Source organism: Pagrus pagrus, assembly GCF_965226575.1.
Source record: "Pagrus pagrus genome assembly, chromosome: 15".
Lineage (NCBI taxonomy): Eukaryota > Metazoa > Chordata > Actinopteri > Spariformes > Sparidae > Pagrus > Pagrus pagrus.
In genome coordinates, this window is record NC_140199.1 from 1,527,582 (window position 1) to 1,549,104 (window position 21,523).

The 21,523-nt window shown below is 43.1% G+C and overlaps 2 protein-coding genes across 3 annotated transcripts; one reads left to right on the forward strand and one right to left on the reverse strand.

Moving 5' to 3' along the window:
• The first annotated feature begins 466 nt into the window (after positions 1-466).
• Positions 467-2,975, forward strand: adob (2-aminoethanethiol (cysteamine) dioxygenase b). The gene has a single exon (XM_084375148.1). The coding sequence runs from the start codon at positions 818-820 to the stop codon at positions 1,571-1,573; it is 756 nt and encodes a 251-aa protein (XP_084231274.1). The 5' UTR covers positions 467-817; the 3' UTR covers positions 1,574-2,975.
• A 1,384-nt stretch (positions 2,976-4,359) lies between these two features.
• LOC311270338 (early growth response protein 2b-like) lies at positions 4,360-21,420 on the reverse strand. Of its 2 annotated transcripts, XR_014624252.1 has the most exons (3): positions 21,371-21,420; positions 16,705-19,595; positions 8,260-8,345 (listed from the first exon to the last, which is right to left on the reverse strand). XR_014624252.1 is itself a non-coding variant. In XM_084375147.1 (2 exons), the coding sequence occupies exons 1-2, from the start codon at positions 8,693-8,695 to the stop codon at positions 7,291-7,293; spliced, it is 1,212 nt and encodes a 403-aa protein (XP_084231273.1). In that variant the 5' UTR covers positions 8,696-9,318; the 3' UTR covers positions 4,360-7,290. The 2 variants fall into 2 exon arrangements, 1 of the variants encoding a protein (XP_084231273.1); XM_084375147.1 differs by lacking the exons at positions 16,705-19,595; positions 21,371-21,420 and adding an exon at positions 8,539-9,318 and having other exon boundaries at positions 4,360-8,345.
• Positions 21,421-21,523: the final 103 nt, after the last annotated feature.

Here is a 21,523-nt window from a genome sequence, read left to right on the forward strand (position 1 = left end):
ATTTTATTTGTTTGGTTTATTTTGACCAAGTGCAGAAACTAACACTAGACGACTGGAAGTTTACGTTAACATATCACAGTGTTGCTCGGTTATATTTAGTTTATTTGACAATAAAAGGCGATGTCTCGAATTATGAGCCAGGGTCTTGGATAAACAAATAGATCAATTAATAAATAAAAATTGCTCAAGATCTGCACAGGATTTAATCGTAAACACACAGCACACACAACATCTGTTTACACTTGGGCTCATATTTATGGGATGCCATTTTCGTGAATATTCAATAAATAAGTATTCTCATTTAGTGAACTTCATTGACTCATTTATATGTGTACATTTATGTATATATTTATTGCCCCATTTATTTATTTATTTTGCACGTGTTTATTTATTTCGGCTATTTCACGTGCATCTGTATTTATCTATATAATCACAATAATATACATATATATAATAATAATACTGACTATAATGGCACTCCATTACATACAGATTTGGGAAATATGAAAGTTTTTTTAACTTGAGATTTGAATTAACTTAACAAATAAATTCAAATGAAAATTGACAAATATTTTCTAAGTTTGAGTCTAAGTTATTTTATTTTTGTTATTTTGTACTTCTGTCAGTTTTTTTTGACGATGTGAAAAAACCACCTGACTGATTTTTATTCATGTCCGTACAATTCCTGAGCCTAAAGTCCGGAAACTGTCTGCAGAGTGAGTCATCTTGCCAACAGACGATCTTCGGGTGCTAGCTAAAGCGCTAGCTAGCGAGGCTCCAGCGGAGACCGGACCCGTCAGCCGCTCCTCGCCCCGGTATGATGCCAGGTGACAGCGACATGGCCTCCATCGTCCAGAGAATCGCCCGACAGGCTCTCCTCACCTACCGGAGCCCGGCTCGGCTCGGCGACGAGGCCGCCAAATCTTTCCTGGAGAACCACAGCAAGCTGAAGAGCCTGATGACGGAAGTGCGGGCGGCGGACCTGAAGCTCGCCCCGCGGAGAGCCGACGGCAGCGCGGCCGCTCCGCTGCCGCTCCACCACGGCGCTCCGCCGGTCACCTACATGCACATCTGCGAGACGGACCACTTCAGCATGGGGGTGTTCCTGCTGAAGAGCGGCGCCTCCATCCCGCTGCACGACCACCCGGGGATGCACGGCATTCTCAAAGTCATGTACGGCAAGGTCAGGATCAGCTGCTTCGACCGGCTGGAGCGGCCGGCCGGCAGCCCGCAGCCGTCTCCCGCGGTGCCCCCGGGCCAGACGGACGCCGTGCGGTGCTCCGTGCTGCGCTCCACCGCGGAGTACACGGAGGAGAGCGGCCCGTGCGTCCTCTCCCCGGACCGGGACAACCTCCACCAGATCGACGCTGTGGACGGGCCGACGGCGTTCATGGACATCCTGGCCCCGCCGTACGACCCGGACGACGGCCGGGACTGTCACTACTACAAGGTCCTGACCGAGGCGGAGGGTGAAGACACGGGGCAGAAGGAGGTCTGGCTCATGGAGATCTCGCAGCCTCCGGAATTCTGGTGCGGAGGGGAACCGTACCCGGGCCCGGAGGTGTGCCTCTGACTGGACTGACCTGCAGCCGCCACATGTCTTCTCTTTCTCGGGCTTTGGGCCGGTTCGTGCACCCTGCTGGGGCTCAGGGCCTGTGGACAAACTGAACTGAGGGGTCACTTTAATCATGAATAATAGTAATAATGTGTCTGCAGGACGTGAAGGGTCCAGCTGCGGCCCTGTAGGTACATGAGTCAGCTGTGCAGCAGGTGAGGAGCAGCTGCAGGTTTCCATTTCACTCCCTGACAATTGGAGACACTGTGGTCCTCAGAGCTCCTGTGTGAAGGAGGTCACAGCTGATATCTGAGTAGTTTCACTGTTTGTAGTGTTTCTGCTGAGGGCGGTGATCTGTAACCTTCAACCAGGTGAACTAAATCTCAGGATATTCAGAGGAGAAAGATCTGAACATCACCACCACAACATGCACATCTGGATTTAGTCTCTTTAAAGGTGGAGTAGTTTTGTAAACCAGCTGAAAGAGTTAAAGAAAACTAAAAAACTTAAAAAGGAAACCAAAATGTGGAGTCTCACGTGACGTCAGCGGCTAAAATAAGACCCTGTAAGGTATTTTGGACTGGAGCTGCCAGGAAATGACAAATTGATGATGTGCAGGGTGCTAATGCTGCGTTCAAGAAGCGTCGGGGAAGTCTGGGGTTGTTGCTGCTCGCATCCTCGTCGAAGTCGCTGCAGATCGTTAAATACACTAAAGTTTATCTCTCACTGTTGCATGACCTTCAATCTACAATATAAACTCCTCTCTGCTGGTAACAAAAGGTTTAATGCATATTTAACTCGTCTCCTGCAAACATAATATCTCACTTTATAATCTGCTAGTTGTGAATCCCAGACTTGCTCTGCACCTCGAGCGCAGCATTAAAAATGTAAATAGTCTACCTGAGCCCACAGAGCGACCGCGTCCACGTGTCCTCGTCGTCTTCCTGCTTCAGCCTTCGTGACGTTTGTCCCAGTCGGATTAAAAAACTAAACTGCAGCTTTGTTTCTCTCGCGGTGTGTTCAGGACCGTGGACTTGTTGTCAGAGAAGTTTGAACCTCAGGGCTGTTTGTGATACTGAAACATGTGCACTAAGTTTTCACCACACGAGGAAGGAGAGGTTTCAAAACACGTCGGCACCGTTACAAAATGTGGATCATAGAGAGTTTTTTGAGTTTTATAAAGCGAAAGTGAAGCTGGATGAAGTTTCTGCAGTAAAATAATGTTTAGCTCCTGTTTCATGTCTGCACTGCTGGAAAATGATGCTTATTCTGATTATTCTGACAGTAAAGAGCTTTATAGACGTTTTGGAGGAAACTGAAATGTGAAACGTTTGTGGATCAGGTGTGTGTGTGTGTGTGTCTCCATGTGTTCTGCCTGTAATGAAGGTTTCATATAAAACGTGCTGTTTTATTTTGCTTACACACGTTTCCTTTTGTTTCTCTCTCGCTGATCTAAACTCTGTGGTACTTGAGGGCGTCTTCATCGGGTCGATGGAGGAAAGCTGTCGCTGAAGTGTCTCCGTCTCCATCTGTGTCTTTTAGTTTGGAGACTTAAAAATGGAAAAACGTCTTCACGCAGCAGCTGTTTGATTGTTTTGACGCTGTGAGAGTAAAAGTTATGATGCAGGAAGCGTAAAGATCCGTGCAAACGACTCTGCAGAGAGATGCAGATGTTGGGAGACAGAACGTCGGACCGAACCAAGAATGTTCTGCAACTTTTGAAAGAATTCTTCTGGTTAAATGTTCAGTTTGATGTGACAGCGCTTTGCTTCTGCTCCGGTTTGGTTCAGGCACAGAACCACCTGGTGAGTGTTCGGACGACGTGGAGTGACTTAAAATACAGCTGGAAAAAGTCCCGACTACAGCTGGTAATCATCAATCATCAATCATTAATCATCAATCATTAATCATCAATCATTAATCATAATCGCCGTTAAGAATTTAACCGACTTTTAAAATGTCAACAGAAAAATGCTGGTGTGAGAAAATGTGTTTAATTAAGAGACAAAAAGACGTTTGACACAAACTGATGATCTGACGGTTGTTGAACAGTGACAGAAGAGAGCTGTGATTAACATGAAGTCATTATTTTGTGTCATTTCTTTTAAAATTCAGTAACTTTATGTTTGATTGATCTGTTCCTTCATCTGCTAACGTAGCCGACTGGTTTCACGTCGCACACAGATGATGTCAGAGGGTTAAACAGTTTGCTATATATAGTTTCATATATGACTTAAAATGTGCCTCTTTCACGACACATCCAGTGTAAGGTTTGTTTTTAGCCCAAAGTGCCTTTAACGTGTCGCTGCATGGATTTTAAAGTAGCGACTGCCTCACTTGATCTCACACTTCCTGCGGTGTCGGTGCTGAACCGACGGATCGAGCAGCTTTAAAATGAAAGGTTTCTGTTCTGGTCCGGACAAATTAACGCATATTTTATAAGATGATGCCTCATTTCAGAAAACTTAAAATATTTATCTTAATGTGAGAAATCAACTGGGGAAGTTTCATGGGTGACGTTTATTTACATTTTTTATCTTCTTCCCCCTGAAATGTCACCAAGAAACTCATGGTTATCATCACTGTGTGTGGGCCCAGGTCCGATTGAAAGGAACCAGACTGGACGAGTCATCGGCCCCGAGTTCAGTGAAGTGCTGCGGTGTCAGTGTCGGCTGGTCAGCGGCTCATGTGTTCACAATAAACATCTCGACCTTAAAGTCCAACTGAGCAGAACTTTACCAGCAGATAGAGAATCAAACATTTTTCTAAAAACACTAAACAACAACAAATGAACAAACAGCAGGAACTCGACAAGTCAACATTTATTTGCATCGACAGGAAGCGTCATCGGTCCGGCAGAATAAAAGCTTTAGTGCTGGACTCGTTTGCATAAAAATTATAAAACACAAAAAACTGAATTTTGTCCAGTGACTCGTTTCTTTCTCTCACATTCATCAGGTAGAATTATACAAATATCAACGACCTGCACGCAGAAAGTAACAGATTACAAGTAATAGATTACCAGCTACGATCTCATAAAGTTACACGAGCTGTTCGTCATCACGTATAAACCAAAGTCGTCTTCTTCAGGTGAAACATATTAATATATATCATCATCCAACATTTTCTAATATGATACAAAACCTGGTTTTAAAAAAAGCTTCCCACCTTAGCCCCGCCCTGTTTTATGACATCACAACATCTCTTGGGTGCATGCTGACATCACACATCGCCTCCGACACGCATTCAAACAGTTACTGATGTATTTTAGTGTAAAGAAAGAGATTTTAAAGGTGCAATACGTAAGAATCGGTCGACTTGAGTTCATCCTCCAAACACACAGGGGGCAGCACATCAGCAGCGGCTGTAGCTACTGTTAGCTCAGTTAGCCGTGCAGCTAGCTCAGGGAGAGAAAGAGGATTTCAGGCCCACCCAAGGCTAGCTGGTTAGCATGCTAACGTCCTCACAAACTTCTAACGTGACGTCCAAACTGTTATTTCTTCACTTTCTTCTTACGAATTGTAGTTTTTGAATATTTTAGCAAAAATAACAAAAAATCGTACGTGTTGCACCTTTAAATGGAGAAACATCATTAGTGGGGTTTAGTTTGTGTTGTCTGTTTTTGTCTCATGTAAAACATTTTGTAACTTTAATGTGGCGGTCCCTCCAGGAAGTTGCGAGTTGTTAACACAGTTCTGCGTCGCCGCGCGATTTCTGTCCAGTCACTGAAACTTTGCATCACGTTTGACGACTCAGTGCAGTTTCCCTCCAGTTTCACCTGCAGCAGCTGGTGAAGACGCAGAAACGACACGAGCGTCTCACGTTTACCAGCAAACATCACAGATGAAGACCGTCCAGCCCCGTCTCCAGGACTTAATGTTAGCTAGTTAATGTTTCTACAAACCACAGACACGTCCTGACGTCTGTATCCAACGTGTCGCATCACGTTCACATCTAGGTGGAGACGTAAAGGCCGGCCACAGTTCGTGTCAGACCACCGGGTGTTTTTAAAGACACCTGCGGACATTTCCAGCCGCGATCGTGACGACTCAAACAGGTATTTCAATCCGAGCTGTGATGTTTTTTAACACTAACCGAGTGTTTTTCGTGCCTAAACCTAACCGGAGCATCAGCACACTGTTCAGACGAGAGAGAAATAGAAAATTCAACCTAAACAAACGTAAAGTTGCGACACAAACAAATGTTCACCTGTGGTTTTGCAGAAAACGTGCTTAGCTTAGCCAACATTTATTCTGGTGTCGGGTCGCAAAAATTAGCACAAAATTCAAACAGTCCCTGTGAATTCTGCACAAACTTGCAATTCTGTGTATTCACAACAACATTTTTCACATTTTTGACCAGTTATCGCAGTTCCTCACGAGTTTTACCGACAGCAGATGCAGAAATGACACGAGCGTCTCACGTTGACCAATAAATATTCAGCTATAAACCGTGCAGCGCAATTTCCTGACGTCCGTCTCGACAGCGTGTGAAACAATGTGGTGGAAAACAGTCAAATGTTTCCACGTAAAAACACCCACAGATCAAATCACCCGGGAGGCTGATGCATCCATCTAAAGCCAACACAACGACCTTTGAACTGGTCATGAAACAGTCTCAATTGAATACTGCAGCCTGGATCTGACCTTTGTGAGCACACGAGACCATCAGAGACTGTTTCATATTTAGTTTGGACGGACTGGACGAGCCTGTGTTTACAGTTTCCCAGACCAAGTTACAGTCAGCGGGACGTCAGCAGCCGGTTACAAAGAAGCCGGAGGATCATTTTGTTCCTGACGTTGTATTTTGTGGTTCTGACGATGGAAACACGACCACGTTTGTTTGTTCCTTGTAGTAGCTTTAAGTTTTCGGGATAAAAACCCAAATAAAATCATCAGAAACGGTGTGAAAGTTTTATTCAACATATCGAGATGAGATCTGAGATCTGAGCATGTTTTAGGTGATTAGACATTAAAATAAACCGCAATTATTTTTGTGATTTCATTGCGCGAAAACGCTTAAAAAACTTTGCAGCATGCATCAAGATTTTCTTCGAAAAAGCTGCTGTGAAATCGGACATGTTGGGTCGCAAAAGAAGCCTGTGAACTCCTGGAGGGTCTGATACGAGTTCATCTTCTCAGCTGTGGTGTTGAACGCAGACGGAGGAGGAGAGGATGAAGCCAAAACTTCTTGTGTCATTACTGTAGTTTTAAAGTGAAACTGGTCTGATTATGATTTTGTGAACAGGTTGTTTTAGTGATGTGAGCTCAGCTGAGGGTCCAAAAGTCGCCTCCACTGAGACTTCTTCTATCAAATCTGAGATGAACAGCTGGAGGAGGTGCAGCAGCAGCAGCGTTGAACCCTCCTGCACAATTTTGGTCTCATCTTTCGCAGCCTGAATTGTGACTGAATCCCTGAGAATATGAAGCACAGACTGTCGACATGATGCCTTGCCACAGAGCACTACAGCGAGCTGTAGCGGTTCTGACACTGATTGTTTTAAAGAGCATGCACCAAACCCCCTTCACATTTCTTATAATTTAACATGTTGTGGAGCGTTTGCTGATGAGTGGAGATGTTTCAGTGTGAAGAGACTGATAAATAATGAAGACTGCCTTCTGTCTCTGAGGACAGTCTGAACTGCAGGATGAAGCTGTGTCTCTGGTGGCGGCAGGAGTTCATGTTCAGGTTCATAAAGTTTACATTCAGCAGCTTCGGGCCGTGCGCGGAGCGGATTAGGACGCAGAGGACTTTTTCTCCCTCTGCCGGAGGTGGATCTTCATGTGCCTCCGTCTCTCGTCGCTGCGGGCGAACTTCCTCCCGCACTGGTCGCAGGAGAACGGTTTCTCGCCGGTGTGCGTGCGGATGTGGGTGGTGAGGTGGTCGCTGCGGCTGAAGTTCCTCATGCAGATGCGGCACTGGAAGGGTTTGTGGCCGGTGTGGATGCGCAGGTGTCGGCTCAGCTCGTCCGAGCGGGAGAACCTGCGGTCGCAGCTCTCCGCCGGGCACGGGTACGGCCTCTGGTGGACGGGGGTCTTGCTCGGTCGGTTCGGGTACTTCCTGGGTCTTAAGATCGGTCTGAGAGGGAGGTTCTGGTGGCTGGGGAAAGCGGCAGCCATCGGACCGTCGGCGGCCGGTGAGGGCGCGCCGAGCGTAAAGTTCCTGATGGTGTTGAGAGGAGTGAGAGGCGGAGGCACCCTGAGGGAGTCCAGCGGGTACGGGAGGGATTTCCTCTCCGGGAACCCCGTCTGGATATCCCTCTGGCAGCTCTGCTGGTAGAAGCCCCCGTAGTCAGGCATGATGGAGAGCAGCGCGGCGCCGTCGACAGTCGGTTTGGGCACCGAGCTGTAGGACGGGGGCGGGTGGTAGGACACGGCGCAGGAGGACGTCGCCAGGTATCCCCCTGCCGACTGGTCTTGGTACATGTCCCCGCTGCAGGAGTAGGAAGGGGCCGGGTGTGGGTGAGGGTGAGGGGGCGCGTACATGTGGCTGATGTCCGGGTGGCCGTGCGCCATGGTGCCGTCCCCTGCGTCTCCTCCTCCTCCTCCTGCGTAAATACCGGGGGATGTAGCGGGTGATTCAGACACCGTGAGCGGGCCCGGGGTGGCGATGTCAGCGCTGACCACGTTGATCACGTCCCCCGGTGTCCAAGGTCCTCCTGCGCCTCTGGACTCCACCGAGAACTTGCCCGTGAACGCCACAGGGTGCGTGCGTAAAGAGGCCACGTACTGCGCCAAGTCGCCCTGCAGGAGCAGCTCAGGTGCGCTCTTCTCCGCAGACAGAAGGTCACCTGGAGAACATGTGGAGAAGTTCACTCGGTTAGAAGGAAAATAAAGCATCATTTTAACATGTGTGTCTTCTGCTCTGTGACGCGCAGCTCGTCACGATCATTAACCTGTTTACATTTGAACATTTTTGCGCACTTAAAGTCATAATTCTGCACTTTCACCCAGAACCTCCATGACCCAAACACAGCCTCTTACCGCTCCCATCCTCGGGGTTCCCTTCGTGCTCCTCAGCCTCCTCTTTAAAGACCATCTGTGAGGACAACCCCCCCTCCGCTGCGAACACATCTTTATGAAGACCGTCCACGATGCTGCTGAGAGACACGGAAACTTCCTCCGCCACTTTAGCGCTCATCCTGTCTGCGAGTCCTTAAACTAATTAGCCTCCAGCTTTGTGCGCGGCTGCGTCTCTGACATGATGAAGCTTCTCCCTCCTGTTAACCCCTGTAGTCTGTCCCGCCTCTCATTTCTTGCAAACAGCTCGTGGATGGTGCAGTATGGTTATAAAGGGGATCTCCGGGTGTCCCGTTACGTCATTCACCAAATATGGACTTGGTTTTTTAAAAAAAACCCAGAGAGGGAACTCCAGAAATAGGACTGATGGAGGCGCCGTGACGACACGTGGAAACATAAGAAATCACACCTGAACGTTTAAGGAAAAGCACCAGATTCTGCTGGTATCAGAACCAGAATCTGTGGGTTTTATTTCAACATTATCACAAACATGCTGCTCTCGTGAAGAAGAGAAAGATCACCACCACCACCATCATCATCATCATCATTCGGAATTCCGGTCACACTCGCTCCATAAAAGGATCCTCCGGTGAGGTGAGAGGATCCCGCGCTGCTTATATGGGTCGGTATCCGGGTAAAACCGTGTTACATTGTGTTGTCTTTGTGCCAGCTGAGCCCACACACTGACTGCACAGACCCATTTGTTTTCTCTGTTGCCTTGTCAGGAACAGATTACTGCTCTGACTGAGTCCTGCTATTGTTGGCCCCGCTGAGATAGATGAGGTGATTAGTGAGGGAATAATCTTCTGATTTATTTCCTGGAGGAGCTGGTTCGTCTTGATGCTCGACCCTGTTCAACTCTCGGGTTAATGAGAAGGCAACAATGCAGATTGTTTTTGGTGAAGTTTGGTTTATTTATGATTGAGATTTGTTACTGCAGCTGCAAATATTCTGACAAACATCAAATCCTCCAAAGTATGTTTCTGTTTTTTGTCAAAAAGCGACAAAACTGCCGTCACACACATCTTGTTTTCATCTTAGTTTTCAGGGTTAAGCGTACCGATGGTGTCGTCACTCCCCAAAATACACTTAGAGGTCACTTTTGAGACAACAATCTGACTTTAAACGCACAGTATTTAATTTCTGCAGCAAAACAAACAACAGATGTCTGGAGATCCAGACCTTCTGCAGGAATAAACACCTGGAGTCTCATCAGATTCTGCTCTGATCCGACGGGAGGAGAGCTCAGAGACTAGTTTGTAATTTACGGGATTAAAAAGGTGATTTATCTTCAATCCTGTTGATCAACCTGACTGCAGCAGTGATCTGGAGGTGACCTCCAGGTTCTGTACTGTCAACTGCTGACTGGAGCTGGAGGGGAAATGGACTTTACTTCATGAAAGTAATGTTACAGAGAGGAGACAGAGAACCAGAACCAGAACCAGAGTCTCTGCTGAGTGCTGACTTCACTCAGAGGTTCTGGAGCTCGTTGTTGCTCAATAGCTTCCAGCTAATGTTCAGTAAAGTCATCTGGTGGTTTGGAGGCAAATAAACACAAAAGATCCTGCGATGAAGCTCGATCGCTGGTGTGAACACCGTTAAACCACCGCTGCTGATGAATGTCTCAGGACGAGGTGTTTAAAGTTTTCTTCTCCGTCATGTTTCATCTCGTTCTCTGACTCCTGAAGTTACAGCGACAGGAATGAAACACACCATTACCTTCAGTGAACTCGTGGATTTCTCTGGTTTGAATGTTGTTGGAAACATAAAAGTCTAAATGTTCTAAGTTCAGCAGGTTAGAAACAAACTTCCTCTTGTGTCTTTCTCTCTCCAAGTCGAAGTTTTAAGAGGAAATTCATTATAGGTGTGTTAGACGTCATCGATCCACACAGCGTGTTTGGGTGATAACACTGCAGGTAAACACACTCCACCAGTTCAGCTAACTGTCCGACTCATGATGGACATTAAAGAACAAGAATCAAAGTCGACGCAGCAGAACCAGAGATTTCTCCTTTTTTTGTTCCACTAACTGTCCTTCTTTTCCCAAACACACCGTGCCTACATTACCCACAGTGCAACATGCCTGCACAGTTTAGTCTGATTCAGGTGTGTCTCTGCTGCTCAGCTCACTTCTTCCTAATTCACACCGACTGTTTCATTTTAAAATGTGTGGTGTTGAAGCGGCGCTGACTCAGGTGACATCGCCTGAGGACATTTATCTGAAGTAGTAACACCTAGAAACAGAGTCTGCTGTGTGGACTGCTGCAGATCTGTAGATGTTCATGGTCTGCAGAGGATGAACTCTCCTCTCACAGCACCTCCAGCTCAGTGTTTTATTCACATTAAAATAAAAATGCAGATCGAGATGATCCGAGTGAACAGAACGTACTGAGGCTGTTTGATGTGCTGATGAAGACGAAGCGTCGTGCTGATCGCTGAGCTGTGGAGACGAGCAGAGCGAGCAGGAGGACTGCAGCTCTCCGAAGCCTTTTGAACGCCCACAGTTACAAAAATGTTGGTGTGTATTGTCGTTGTGTGGCGAGCCGCCCACCCTGTGGCAGATGGGGGTTTGGTCGGTCCACACACACACACACACACACACACACACACACATGAACACACACATACACACACACACACACTGCAATGAACAGACTCAGGATTCACATGCACACATTTAGGAAATGCACAAACACAAACTCTCCCACACACACACACACACACACAAATACACACTTTCACTTGGTTTTTAACCGAGTCTCTGCAGCAAACACACACACACCAACACACACTTTCTCTGTCAGAATCTGTCGAACAAACACACACAAATCCACCCACACACACACAAAATCTTTCTCTGTCCTCTCTCCACACACACACACGCACACACACACACACACACACACACACACACACACACACACACACACACAGCTCCTTGGGGACGCTGCCCTGCTTCCACCCTTCGCCCACGCTCCTCCAGGCCGTCGAGGCTCTGGGGGGTTTTTGGTTTTGTGTTTGGTGGCTCGGGGTGTCAGCCGGGGGTCCGGCGGCTCGGCAGACCCCACCACGCCGATTAATCATCTGTCATCTGCGTTTTTTTGTTAATATGGATCTTTGTCTTCGTCGTCAAACGACGCTCGGGTCGGCCCGGCCGGCCGGCTCTCCGCCTGCCGCCCTGCTTTCCATTTCTGCAACCGAACGTCACCGAAAAACAACAAAAAACAAACAAACTGCCCCTTTCTTGTCTTTCTTTCTCCAAGTCGAAGGTTTCATGAAGTCATCTGCTAATCGAGCGAAATCTGTGACCTTCGTGACCTCATATCGACACCTCACTTTCATAACACCAAAACCGCGAGAGCAGAAACAACAATAGATCTTTCTCTTCCCTCCTCATGAAGAAACTCCTCTCATGTCACACATCACTGCAGTTTGTCTCATTTAACTGCTGCTAGCTGTTCAGCACGGTGAGACACCTTCTCATGAACTTCTTGGGCCTTTTATTAACATCAAATCTACTCGGACATATCGGAGAGTCCTCCACAAAATGTGTTCATATTTTCTGCACTTTTGTCTCAATTTTTTGCAACCAAACGTCACCGAAAAACAACAAAAACAAACCAACACCGAGGGTTTAACGCTCCGAGCTGAAGGTTTCATGAAGTCATCTGCTGTGCGAGCGAAATCTGTGACCTTCATGACCTCAGAGTGACACCTCACCTTCCTAACATCAAAACTGCGAGAGCAGAAACAACAATAGATCTCTTTCTCTTCCCTCCTCATGAAGAAACTCGTCTTCTTTCTCACATTACTGCACGTTTCTCTCATTTGTCTAAAGCTAACTGCTGCTAGCTGCTTCGCACAGTAATCCACCTCTTGAGACTCGATAAGAGAAGTTTTATGACATCAAATCCACGCAGACGTGTGTGAGAGGCTGAGAAATGTCTTCTTTGGTCATATTTTCCACATGTTTGTCTTAAAACTGATCCTGATGTGTGGATTTTACAGCAACAGCAAAAGTGTTGCATGTTTAATCGAGCTAAAGTCGTCAGAAACCCAAAAATATTGAAACACATTGTTTTACGAACTGATGTGGTGTTTCAATTCACGGATTTTGGGTCCATGAGGATAATTAACTTGTTTCACTCGTCTGTTGAGGCTCAAATTGACTCTTTCACTCAAAATCAAGACAAAGGATTTGTATAAAAAAGTATCTTGTAATAATTTTTGCAATATTTTGAATGTTTAGGACCAGAAATGAACAATTAATATGTTTGCAAAGGAAGAAACCGTCTACATTTGACACTTCTGTCCCCATTTAGCTTTTTACTTTCACTGCCGGGTCAAATGGACCAGAACTGTATCATTCTAAATGTTGATTACGCTGATTAAGGCCTGCAGAAGAAGTTAAAGACGTAATCCAGTTTCTCCACATGGATCATTAGAGTTTAATCTTTATTTTGCCTTTTATACGTTTATAAGTCGAACATATTATACTTCTTATATTTTCCTGTGATAACAAGTTATTTAAGTCATTATCACAGAATAACAAGTGTTGTTTTCCCGAAATTACAAGATAATTGCCCATTATTAACGGCAAAAATGTATATAAAGTTCATATAGTTTGCTTTGAAATGCCTAAAACCCGGCCTACAGAGCAGTGTGTGTGTGATGGTCCACGTTTTCTCATGATAGATTATCTTATTTATCTTGATAATGACACAAATAACTTGTGATCTCCAGAAAACAAACTAAATGTAACTCGTCACTGGTAAATAACATGTTTCGACCTATGATTGTTTAAGGCTTCGGTACTTTGAGAAGATGATCTGTAAGTTTGGGTGTCCTCTGCATCAAATCCACGTCTGGAAAAAGAAATCCCGGCTCTCTGACAGAGAAATGATCCCGGTTGAATCATTACTTTCAAACAAAAGACGCTCCGACTTTAAACAAACACCATAAATCATCTGAAGTTTTCTGGGCCACAGCGGTAGGTGTTTCTTTAAACGCTGGATGACTCAAACGCTTCTCCCGCCTTTCACCCTGCAGCAGAGTCAGATTATGAAATACTACAAGTAAAAGTTTGATGAATGATCCGTCAAGGTCTCAAAGCAGCTCATGCTGAACTTATGTTAGACCCGTAGGCGTTGTTTAACTGGATCACAAACAAAGCACATGAATCACTGCAGATTTAATCGTCTCTGTCTGATTTCTGTTTTTTTGGGGGATGAAATTCTCGATCAACCTGCGGATGAGTCAGGGGTTTGGGAGGTTCGAGCGATGAACCCTGTAACCAAGCCGTCAATAGAGGCCATTGCATATTCATGGGAAAAGTATTGACTGCTGAGTGTCGGATAATAGACAGGCGTGTCAATGACCGTGGAGCGGCGCTGAATGGCTTCAACAGTATCTCTGCGACCCAGAATGTGTCGTCGGCTCCTCTCGGAGCTCGTCCACCGAGATCACATGAGGATAATTAGCTTTCCAAACGATCGGGGACGATTCTGTGGAGCCGCAGCCGATAAAAGCTTTCACAATATTTTCAGTCGTGCAGCTGCAGAAATCACTTCCTTCCATTTATTTTCCACATTTCCAACATCGCTGCTCCCAGAAAAGAGCCTCGATCACAGGATTTACTTTATAATCACCATCGTTAAGCACTTGAACTCTGAGGATCCAAATGTTTTCTCACGTTTTCATGAAACGAGACTTTGTTTTTGAAGCTTTTTCTGGTCTGCATGTCTTAATAATATCCATTCAGTCGTATCTACGTTCCCTAATAACCTTTCTGTGCACGAGCTTTCATTGTGAGCTTGTGTTGGACACATCCTGCGTCTTTACAACTCAGCAGATCAGTTTGAGGACACAGTGAGACAACAGTAAATTATTTTCTAGATATTTTGCATCATTTATTCAAATCTGCCTATGATTTGGCCAGTTAGTGTTTTGTTCTTTGGCGTCCTGAGTTTGAGATGTGCTCGGCCTGAGGAGGTTAATAAACATTATTTCACCGTTAACAAACAATGAAACGCTCACACAATGAAATATACTCTGATTTATAATATTTCTTCCATGTGTTTCTCACTGCTGACGCTTGATGCTGAGATTTCTTGAGAAGTATGAAGCAAAAGGCCAAAACGTCAGCGGGTCGCTGTTTTCTTTTCAACATTTTCTAAGAGAAGACGTCGTTCGTCGATCCACAAATAATTCTACAAATATTTTAATAACTTTCTCTCGTTTCAGCTTCTTTAAGGAGATGATTGTGATGATTTGTGTCTTGTTAAATGTAATAAACTAAATATGTGTGTTTTGGATGGTTCAGGCTCTGGGGAGTTGTTGTAATTGAGAACTTAATCAGCAGAGTGACGTTTAATCAAAGTAATTGTTAGCTGCAGCTTTAATCTGAGCGCAGGATGATTTTTTAATTTGGAGATTTTGCATAAATGTATTTGTATTGAAATCTTTGGTAACGTTTTATAATAATCATCATTAATAAACGGTAGATTTATAGTTAACATACATATGAAATATAGTCATTATTGTTTTTCGTTATTAATAAGAGTATATGTGACTTTTTGTATGAAAATATAATAGAAATAGATATTTGATTAACTGCAGAGCTGAATGATTAGACAACTAATCGATCCACAGAAGATTCTGCAGATATTTTGATAACTGATGAATCATTTCGGTCAGTTTTTCATTATTTTTCTCCAGTTTCAGCTCCTTAAATGTGAAAAATGTGTTTTTCTGTGGTAATAAACTCAATATGTGTGTTTTGGACGGTTCAGGCTGGAGAACTGATGCTGTGATAGAGAAAATAATCAGCAGGGTCGTGTATGAATGGCTGCAGCTTAGTTTGATTGTGGGATGATTTTGTGTGAATTAACACTAATAATTCAAATTCGATGCATCTGTACTGAAATCTTTGGTAAAACTTTGTATTAAATGGTAAATTTATAGTTAATTTTTGACTGAACAATGAAATGCTTCAAAAACCAGCAGCTGTTTCTCATAAAGTTGCATCTGATGTTTATAATACTTTGTTAATGGTTAATGAACGCTGAGTAGTTCATCTATAAACATTAGTGGTTCGCTGTTATAAATACATTATTGTTTGTTAACAGTAAAAAGTTAAATTATAATAAATTGACTTCTTATTAAAGGGGTTTAAAAAAACAAATATTTTAATACAAATGCAATTCAAAATCAGCATTTGTCTGTTTCTTCTTTTTCTTTATAAGCTTTTTTTTTTTTTAAACTAATTATGCTTTTAAAAAGTGATGAAGACAGAAAATGGTAATTTCATCTCTATTGTTGATGCCACAAATCATCTCTGCCAAATTAAGTCTGCAGCTAATGATTATTATCATTAAACATCATTCTGCTGATTGTTTCTCACCACATTTCTCAGAGTGAACCATCAGAAACACAGATATTTAGCTAGAAAACAAAAACGAGCAGCAGATCGTCACATTTAAGAAGCTGAAACTGGAGAATAATTCACTAGATTTTTTGTAGATCGACTAATTGTTCGGCTCTACAGTCGATCAAATATCTTTTCTTTGCCAAAAAAACAAGTGACCCGAACAGAAAACTAACAGCTAACGTGAGGCCAAATCTCAGCATTAAGCTTCAATGCAGAGAAACGTGGACACGATATTACATATTATTACATATTTCACCCAGAAAACACACTTTAACTGCACAAAACTGCAAAGAAAACACATTTTACAAAGACACAACTTGAAAACTGACGACCAGAGAAGAAAGCACAGATTATATTGATACATTATTATAATATTCCCTTTTTGATAACATTTATTTTACAGACTTTAGGTTATCTGGATCTTTCTTTAAATCCTTTCACACTAAATGAAGGAATCTTAAAGTAGATCATCAGGAGACACAGAATGAGAGAAATCAAGCTCTGAAATGTAGTTTTTCACTTCTAAGTTTCTATTTTCCATCTTTTTGAAGCTGCTCGACGTGATTTCTACTATTTATTGTCAGAAATCTTTGTATTTCTCAGAGTAAAAAACAAAATCTGAAGTTACTCTGGGTGTCTCTTCCTGCTCATACACAACTGATGAGGATCTCATGTGACAAAAGAAGACGAACCAAACTCACTTTAAACCCTCAGTGAAGAAGAAATCCTCCTCGTCCTCCGTCAGGGTCCCACCAAGACGACGTCCAGCGGGCCTCCTCCTGCTCGGAGACGGAGCGCTGGGTGGAGAAACAGGAAGAGAAAAGAGAGGGTCGCGATGGAGAAGGGGTCCGAGATGTTTCTGGAGGTGAATGAAGCTCGACGTCTGTTACCCGCTCTGGATTTCTGCCTCGCCCCCGGAAAGGGTCATCATCACCCGGGGTCTGAGTGGGCTGCCAATGACAAAAAGATAGAGAGAGGCAGAGAGAGAGAGGGAGAGGGAGAGTGTGGGGGGGAGAAACAATACGATTGTTCCCTCCTCACTTTGCTTCCACCCTCGCAGTTAAAATTGTTATGGTAATGAAGTGGATTTTTGCTGGACGGCAGATTGTAACAGAGAGATGTTTCTTCGACTGAAGGCCGGAGGTGTTCGGGCCGCTAATGATGGTGATGATGATGGTGACGATAGAGGACGCGTGCAAACACTAAATATTAAAGGTAGAAGTTTTGTTAAAGTGGAGTTTGTTTTGTGCAGCATTTAATGCACATTTACTAAAATTCAGTTCATCTGGTTTATATCTTTGGAAACTTCTGAATCTTCACTCGAATTTAAAATACAATTGTTTGTGATTAGACAATGTTTGACTGCACAGTGTGAGTTTTTAATGACGGACTTAAAGGATATTTTCATCATAAATATGAAAACTCAGCCATCATCTCCTCCCTCCATGATGATGAAACTCAGCTGAAGTCTCGTCGTCCACAGAACATTTCTGGAGCTTCACAATGAAACAGAGTTGCAGCGTTCTGCTGAACACCTGAATCAGCTGGAGGTGATTTTCAAGGAAAGTTGGACCATCTAAAGGCGTTTTCTCGCAGCCAAAACTGGTTGTATTTCACAGGAAGTCGGATCATCTCCAGCTGTTTTTGTGGCTATCTTTCACCTGAAGGTGAACCATCTCCGAGTGTTTTTGTAGCACCAAAATTGGGTGTTTTAGATGGAAAGTCAGACCTCCAAGTGTTTTTTGAGATGACCAAAATCATGTGTTCTTCATGGGAGGGGCGAAAACCAGCTTTTTTATCACTGCAAGTTGGACCATCTCCAAGCGTTTTTTTTGCCAACCATAACCGTCTATGTTTTACAGAAAGTTAGACTATCTTTAGGCATTTTGAGGTGACTGACACCGTATGTTTCACAGGAAGTCAGACGATCTCTAGAAAAACTTCTGCCTAACAGCTTGAGGAGCATCAGGCAGCTTGGGTTCAGTCGGCTGAGGCATCGTAACATCTACAGTACCTTTTAAAATCCAAGTTAAACTTTAAAGATGAATGTTTTCTCAGTGAAGTTCTTGTGTGTACAAATACTTCTCAACCCTGACGCTGACAAACTGAACTACGACTGTTAACTTCAAAAACCTGTTCGACACCAACAAGTTACGGAGGCTAAAAGTTTACTCCGAGGAAACTGAACTTGATGTGTCTGCAGAAGTATAATCGTGGGTTTTATGGACAAAGAGATGAAGCTCATTAGACTTTCATGACAGGCTGCACAGACTCTTCAGCCAAACTGCATTGTTTACTGCCTCCTCTGTACACTGTGTTACTTTCTGCATATTCATGGTAAAGTTACACGACTTTAAGTAGTTTGAGGAACATTCAGTTTTCATGTCTGCTGTCACTAAACAAACAGCGAAGTACAACGTGAAGTACAATGGCTGCTTCAGTACATGTCTCAGGTATCTGTCCTGTACCTGAGTATCTCTGAGACTTTCCCTCTCTACATCTGAACACAAACATCTGAACTTTCTCCTCCTCACAGCTTCAAACAGCCTCGTTACTTTAGTTTGATGCATTTGAGGTGAATTATGGATTATTGTTATTTCCCAACATCACCAGACTGATGTCGACCTATCAGAGCACATCACGCACGGCAGATGCAGCGAGACGACACAAAGACGTAAAAGACGTGAACAGACAGAGAGGGAGGCTGAATGGGGAGAAAAGGCGTGTTAGTGTCTCGTATCTGCAGAGAGTTTCTTATTTTCTCTCTTTGTTGCTGCTCGGGACGCTTTACCAACCCAACATGTGGCTATTTGACGTCCTGGGAATGAGACTCAACAATCAACTATCTTTGTGGTGCGTTCAGGAACAGCTGGGACAAATCCTACACACTCTACCTTTAACTGTAATAGTCTTTGAGTTATAATAATATGACGTGAGCTTCAGTTAGCTTTGACCACAAATGTCCTTCAGAGGGAGACTTTTTACTCTGATACTCTGAGTACATGTCAGAGCCTGTACTCGATTACTTTTACTGGAGTAAAGAAGCTGGATCAGTACTTCCACTTCTACCAGGGTCTGTTTTTTATCTGAACTTCTCCTGGAGGACAGAAGGAGTGGACTTGGCTTTTTGTTGATGGGACCAAAAACATTTGTCATCCCTGCAGCACAGATTGAAACACAGCGTGACCTCGAGTAAAATCACAGATTCCTCTGGTTTGAACATTGTTGGGAACATTTGCGATAATATCAGGACACATCTCGACAAAAGATGTAACAAAGGTCGAGTCGTCTTTAGACATTTTGATTCTGAAGTCCTACAAATTATATCTGTTGGATAAAATCAGTGATGAAATGATCCGTTTCAGTTCTGGCTGCCGGATCAGAATTATTACATCATCACTGTAAGATGTGAGGAAACAACAAAAGGAGTGGAGTTGTGTGTGTGTGTGTGTGTGTGTGTGTGTGTGTGTGTGTGTGTTAAAGGGGTTGCCAGAGCTAAAAGGGCAACCCCCTCGTCCTCCTCGGGGGGCTGAGTGGGCGGACGGTCCTCAGCAGATGGATTGCTGCTCGCCACTGGTCACTTCATAAAAACCTGAAACAGACAAAGTGACTGAATACATGAAATAATTTAATATTTTGGTTTTAATTCTTTAAATGTTTTTTGTCTTTTCATTGGATTGAAATGAAGCGTCTGAGACGTGTTTGTGCAGAGAGAGAGAGGGAGGCGGCTTCACTGGGATGTCTCTTTATTTAAAATGTTTCGGTCCTTTGTGTGTTTCTCTGTGTTTGCATTTACAACTGAATATGAACAGCGGTAAAAGAAAAACATCTTTGTATTTATGATAATATGTGTGTTGCTGTAACTGTGTCATATTGTGTCTTTTCATAAACACGATTGTTTGTGTGTGTGTGTTTGTTTATGATCGTGTTTGTGTGTTTTACAGATTATTAGTGAGAATTAATCTTAATACTCTCATTGATTAGTGCAACATCCTCACTTCTAATTCACCATTTCTCTAATGTATCTTTTTGTGCGCACTTTAATCAACAACAGGCCAAAATCTGCTTCAACACATCAGAACAGAACCTGAATACCACCGAGATCATTTTCTGCTTTTATAACCAGCTCGAGGATGAATGGAATAAATGTAATGGGATTACATAATTAGGATACAAAAGTTAATAATTAAAAGTAATAATTAATAGTTTATATAGAGTAATAGAGTAATAATTCAAATGAAAATGCAATAATCCAGTTTGCGTTTTCATTGTCACACACTTATGTGGGTGTTGATAATGGAAAAGCTGTCTGACATTTAATTTTTGAGCACTTAATCTGCTCAACAGTGGACAATATTAAAATGTGAATTTAATTCAAATTAGAAAATTGAAATAAAACATAAACATTTCAGCCAAATGTTCTCTTTAAGCAGTTTGGCTTATTTAACTTTAATATTTTCCACTGTAGATCTTCCATTTTCTCTGTCTCTGTCTGGCCGACCTGCCTGTTTATGCAGGTATGTACATGTAACTAATTACATACTCAAGTACTCTATTTAAGTACAAATTTGAGTTGCTTGTACTTTACTTGAGTATTTCCATGTTCTGCCACTTTATACTTCTACTCCATTATATTTTGGACACAAGTATTCTAGGTTTTACTTAAATACATTTATTTGATAACTTTAGTTACTAGTTACTTTGCAGATTACATACTGCAGCTAAAGTAGCACGTTTTTAAATTGATTCTTTTTTTTGGCAATTTGTAAAAAATATTCTGGCAATCAGAAAATTACTTAAACATTTTTATTCTGATACAGTTACCTGTTAAAAAATGTAGTCAGTAACGTAGGCTATCACAATATTAAAGTAACTGTCTTTTACCTTTATCATTCTTTATTGTAAACCTGTAATCCTGATCCCTTTTTAGTAAATGTACCTGTAATCTGTAGTTACATCTTTTTATTCTGTAGTTTTACTGGAATGCAGTTAGTTTCTTTGTATCCTGATTACATAATCCCGTTACTTGTACTCCGTTACTCCCCAAGCCTGTATACAGTGTACACATACAAGTAAAGGTATGTATGATTTACTTTAACTTGTACTTTTGATACTCAAGTACATTAAATATCAGATATTTTAATACTTTAACTCAAATACTGCTCACATGGGTGACTTTTGCTTTTACCAGAGTATATTTTCAGCACAATATCGTTACTTTTACTCAAGTATCCATTCATAATGGCTTGAAAAACACTCCTATTCCTCAACTGTTTAATTTATTCATAAATCACCACTCAAAATAACTTAATTATGTAACTTAAACACAATAATAGTCTATTTAAAGCTGAATAAACCGGTCGTTACCTGCCGGCGGCCTTCATTTTAACGTTAAACCGTTTTCACAACAATGTCGCCATCTTGTGGGAAAATGGCGGTATTTGTACACTGCTCCACTCCCGTGATGCTCTGCGCTGTAGACGTCACGTGTCCTTCTGGCCAATGGCGTCGTTTGTTTGG

What these genes read in the sequence shown, in the direction of transcription:
- adob (XM_084375148.1), top strand. Translation starts at nt 818, where the DNA reads ATGATGCCAGGTGACAGCGACATGGCCTCCATCGTCCAGAGAATCGCC.
- LOC311270338 (XM_084375147.1), bottom strand. Translation starts at nt 8,695, where the DNA reads ATGAGCGCTAAAGTGGCGGAGGAAGTTTCCGTGTCTCTCAGCAGCATC. An exon ending in GAACCCCGAGGATGGGAGCG is followed by an intron (nt 8,346 to 8,538) that starts GTAAGAGGCTGT and finishes CATGTTCTCCAG; the next exon opens with GTGACCTTCTGTCTGCGGAG.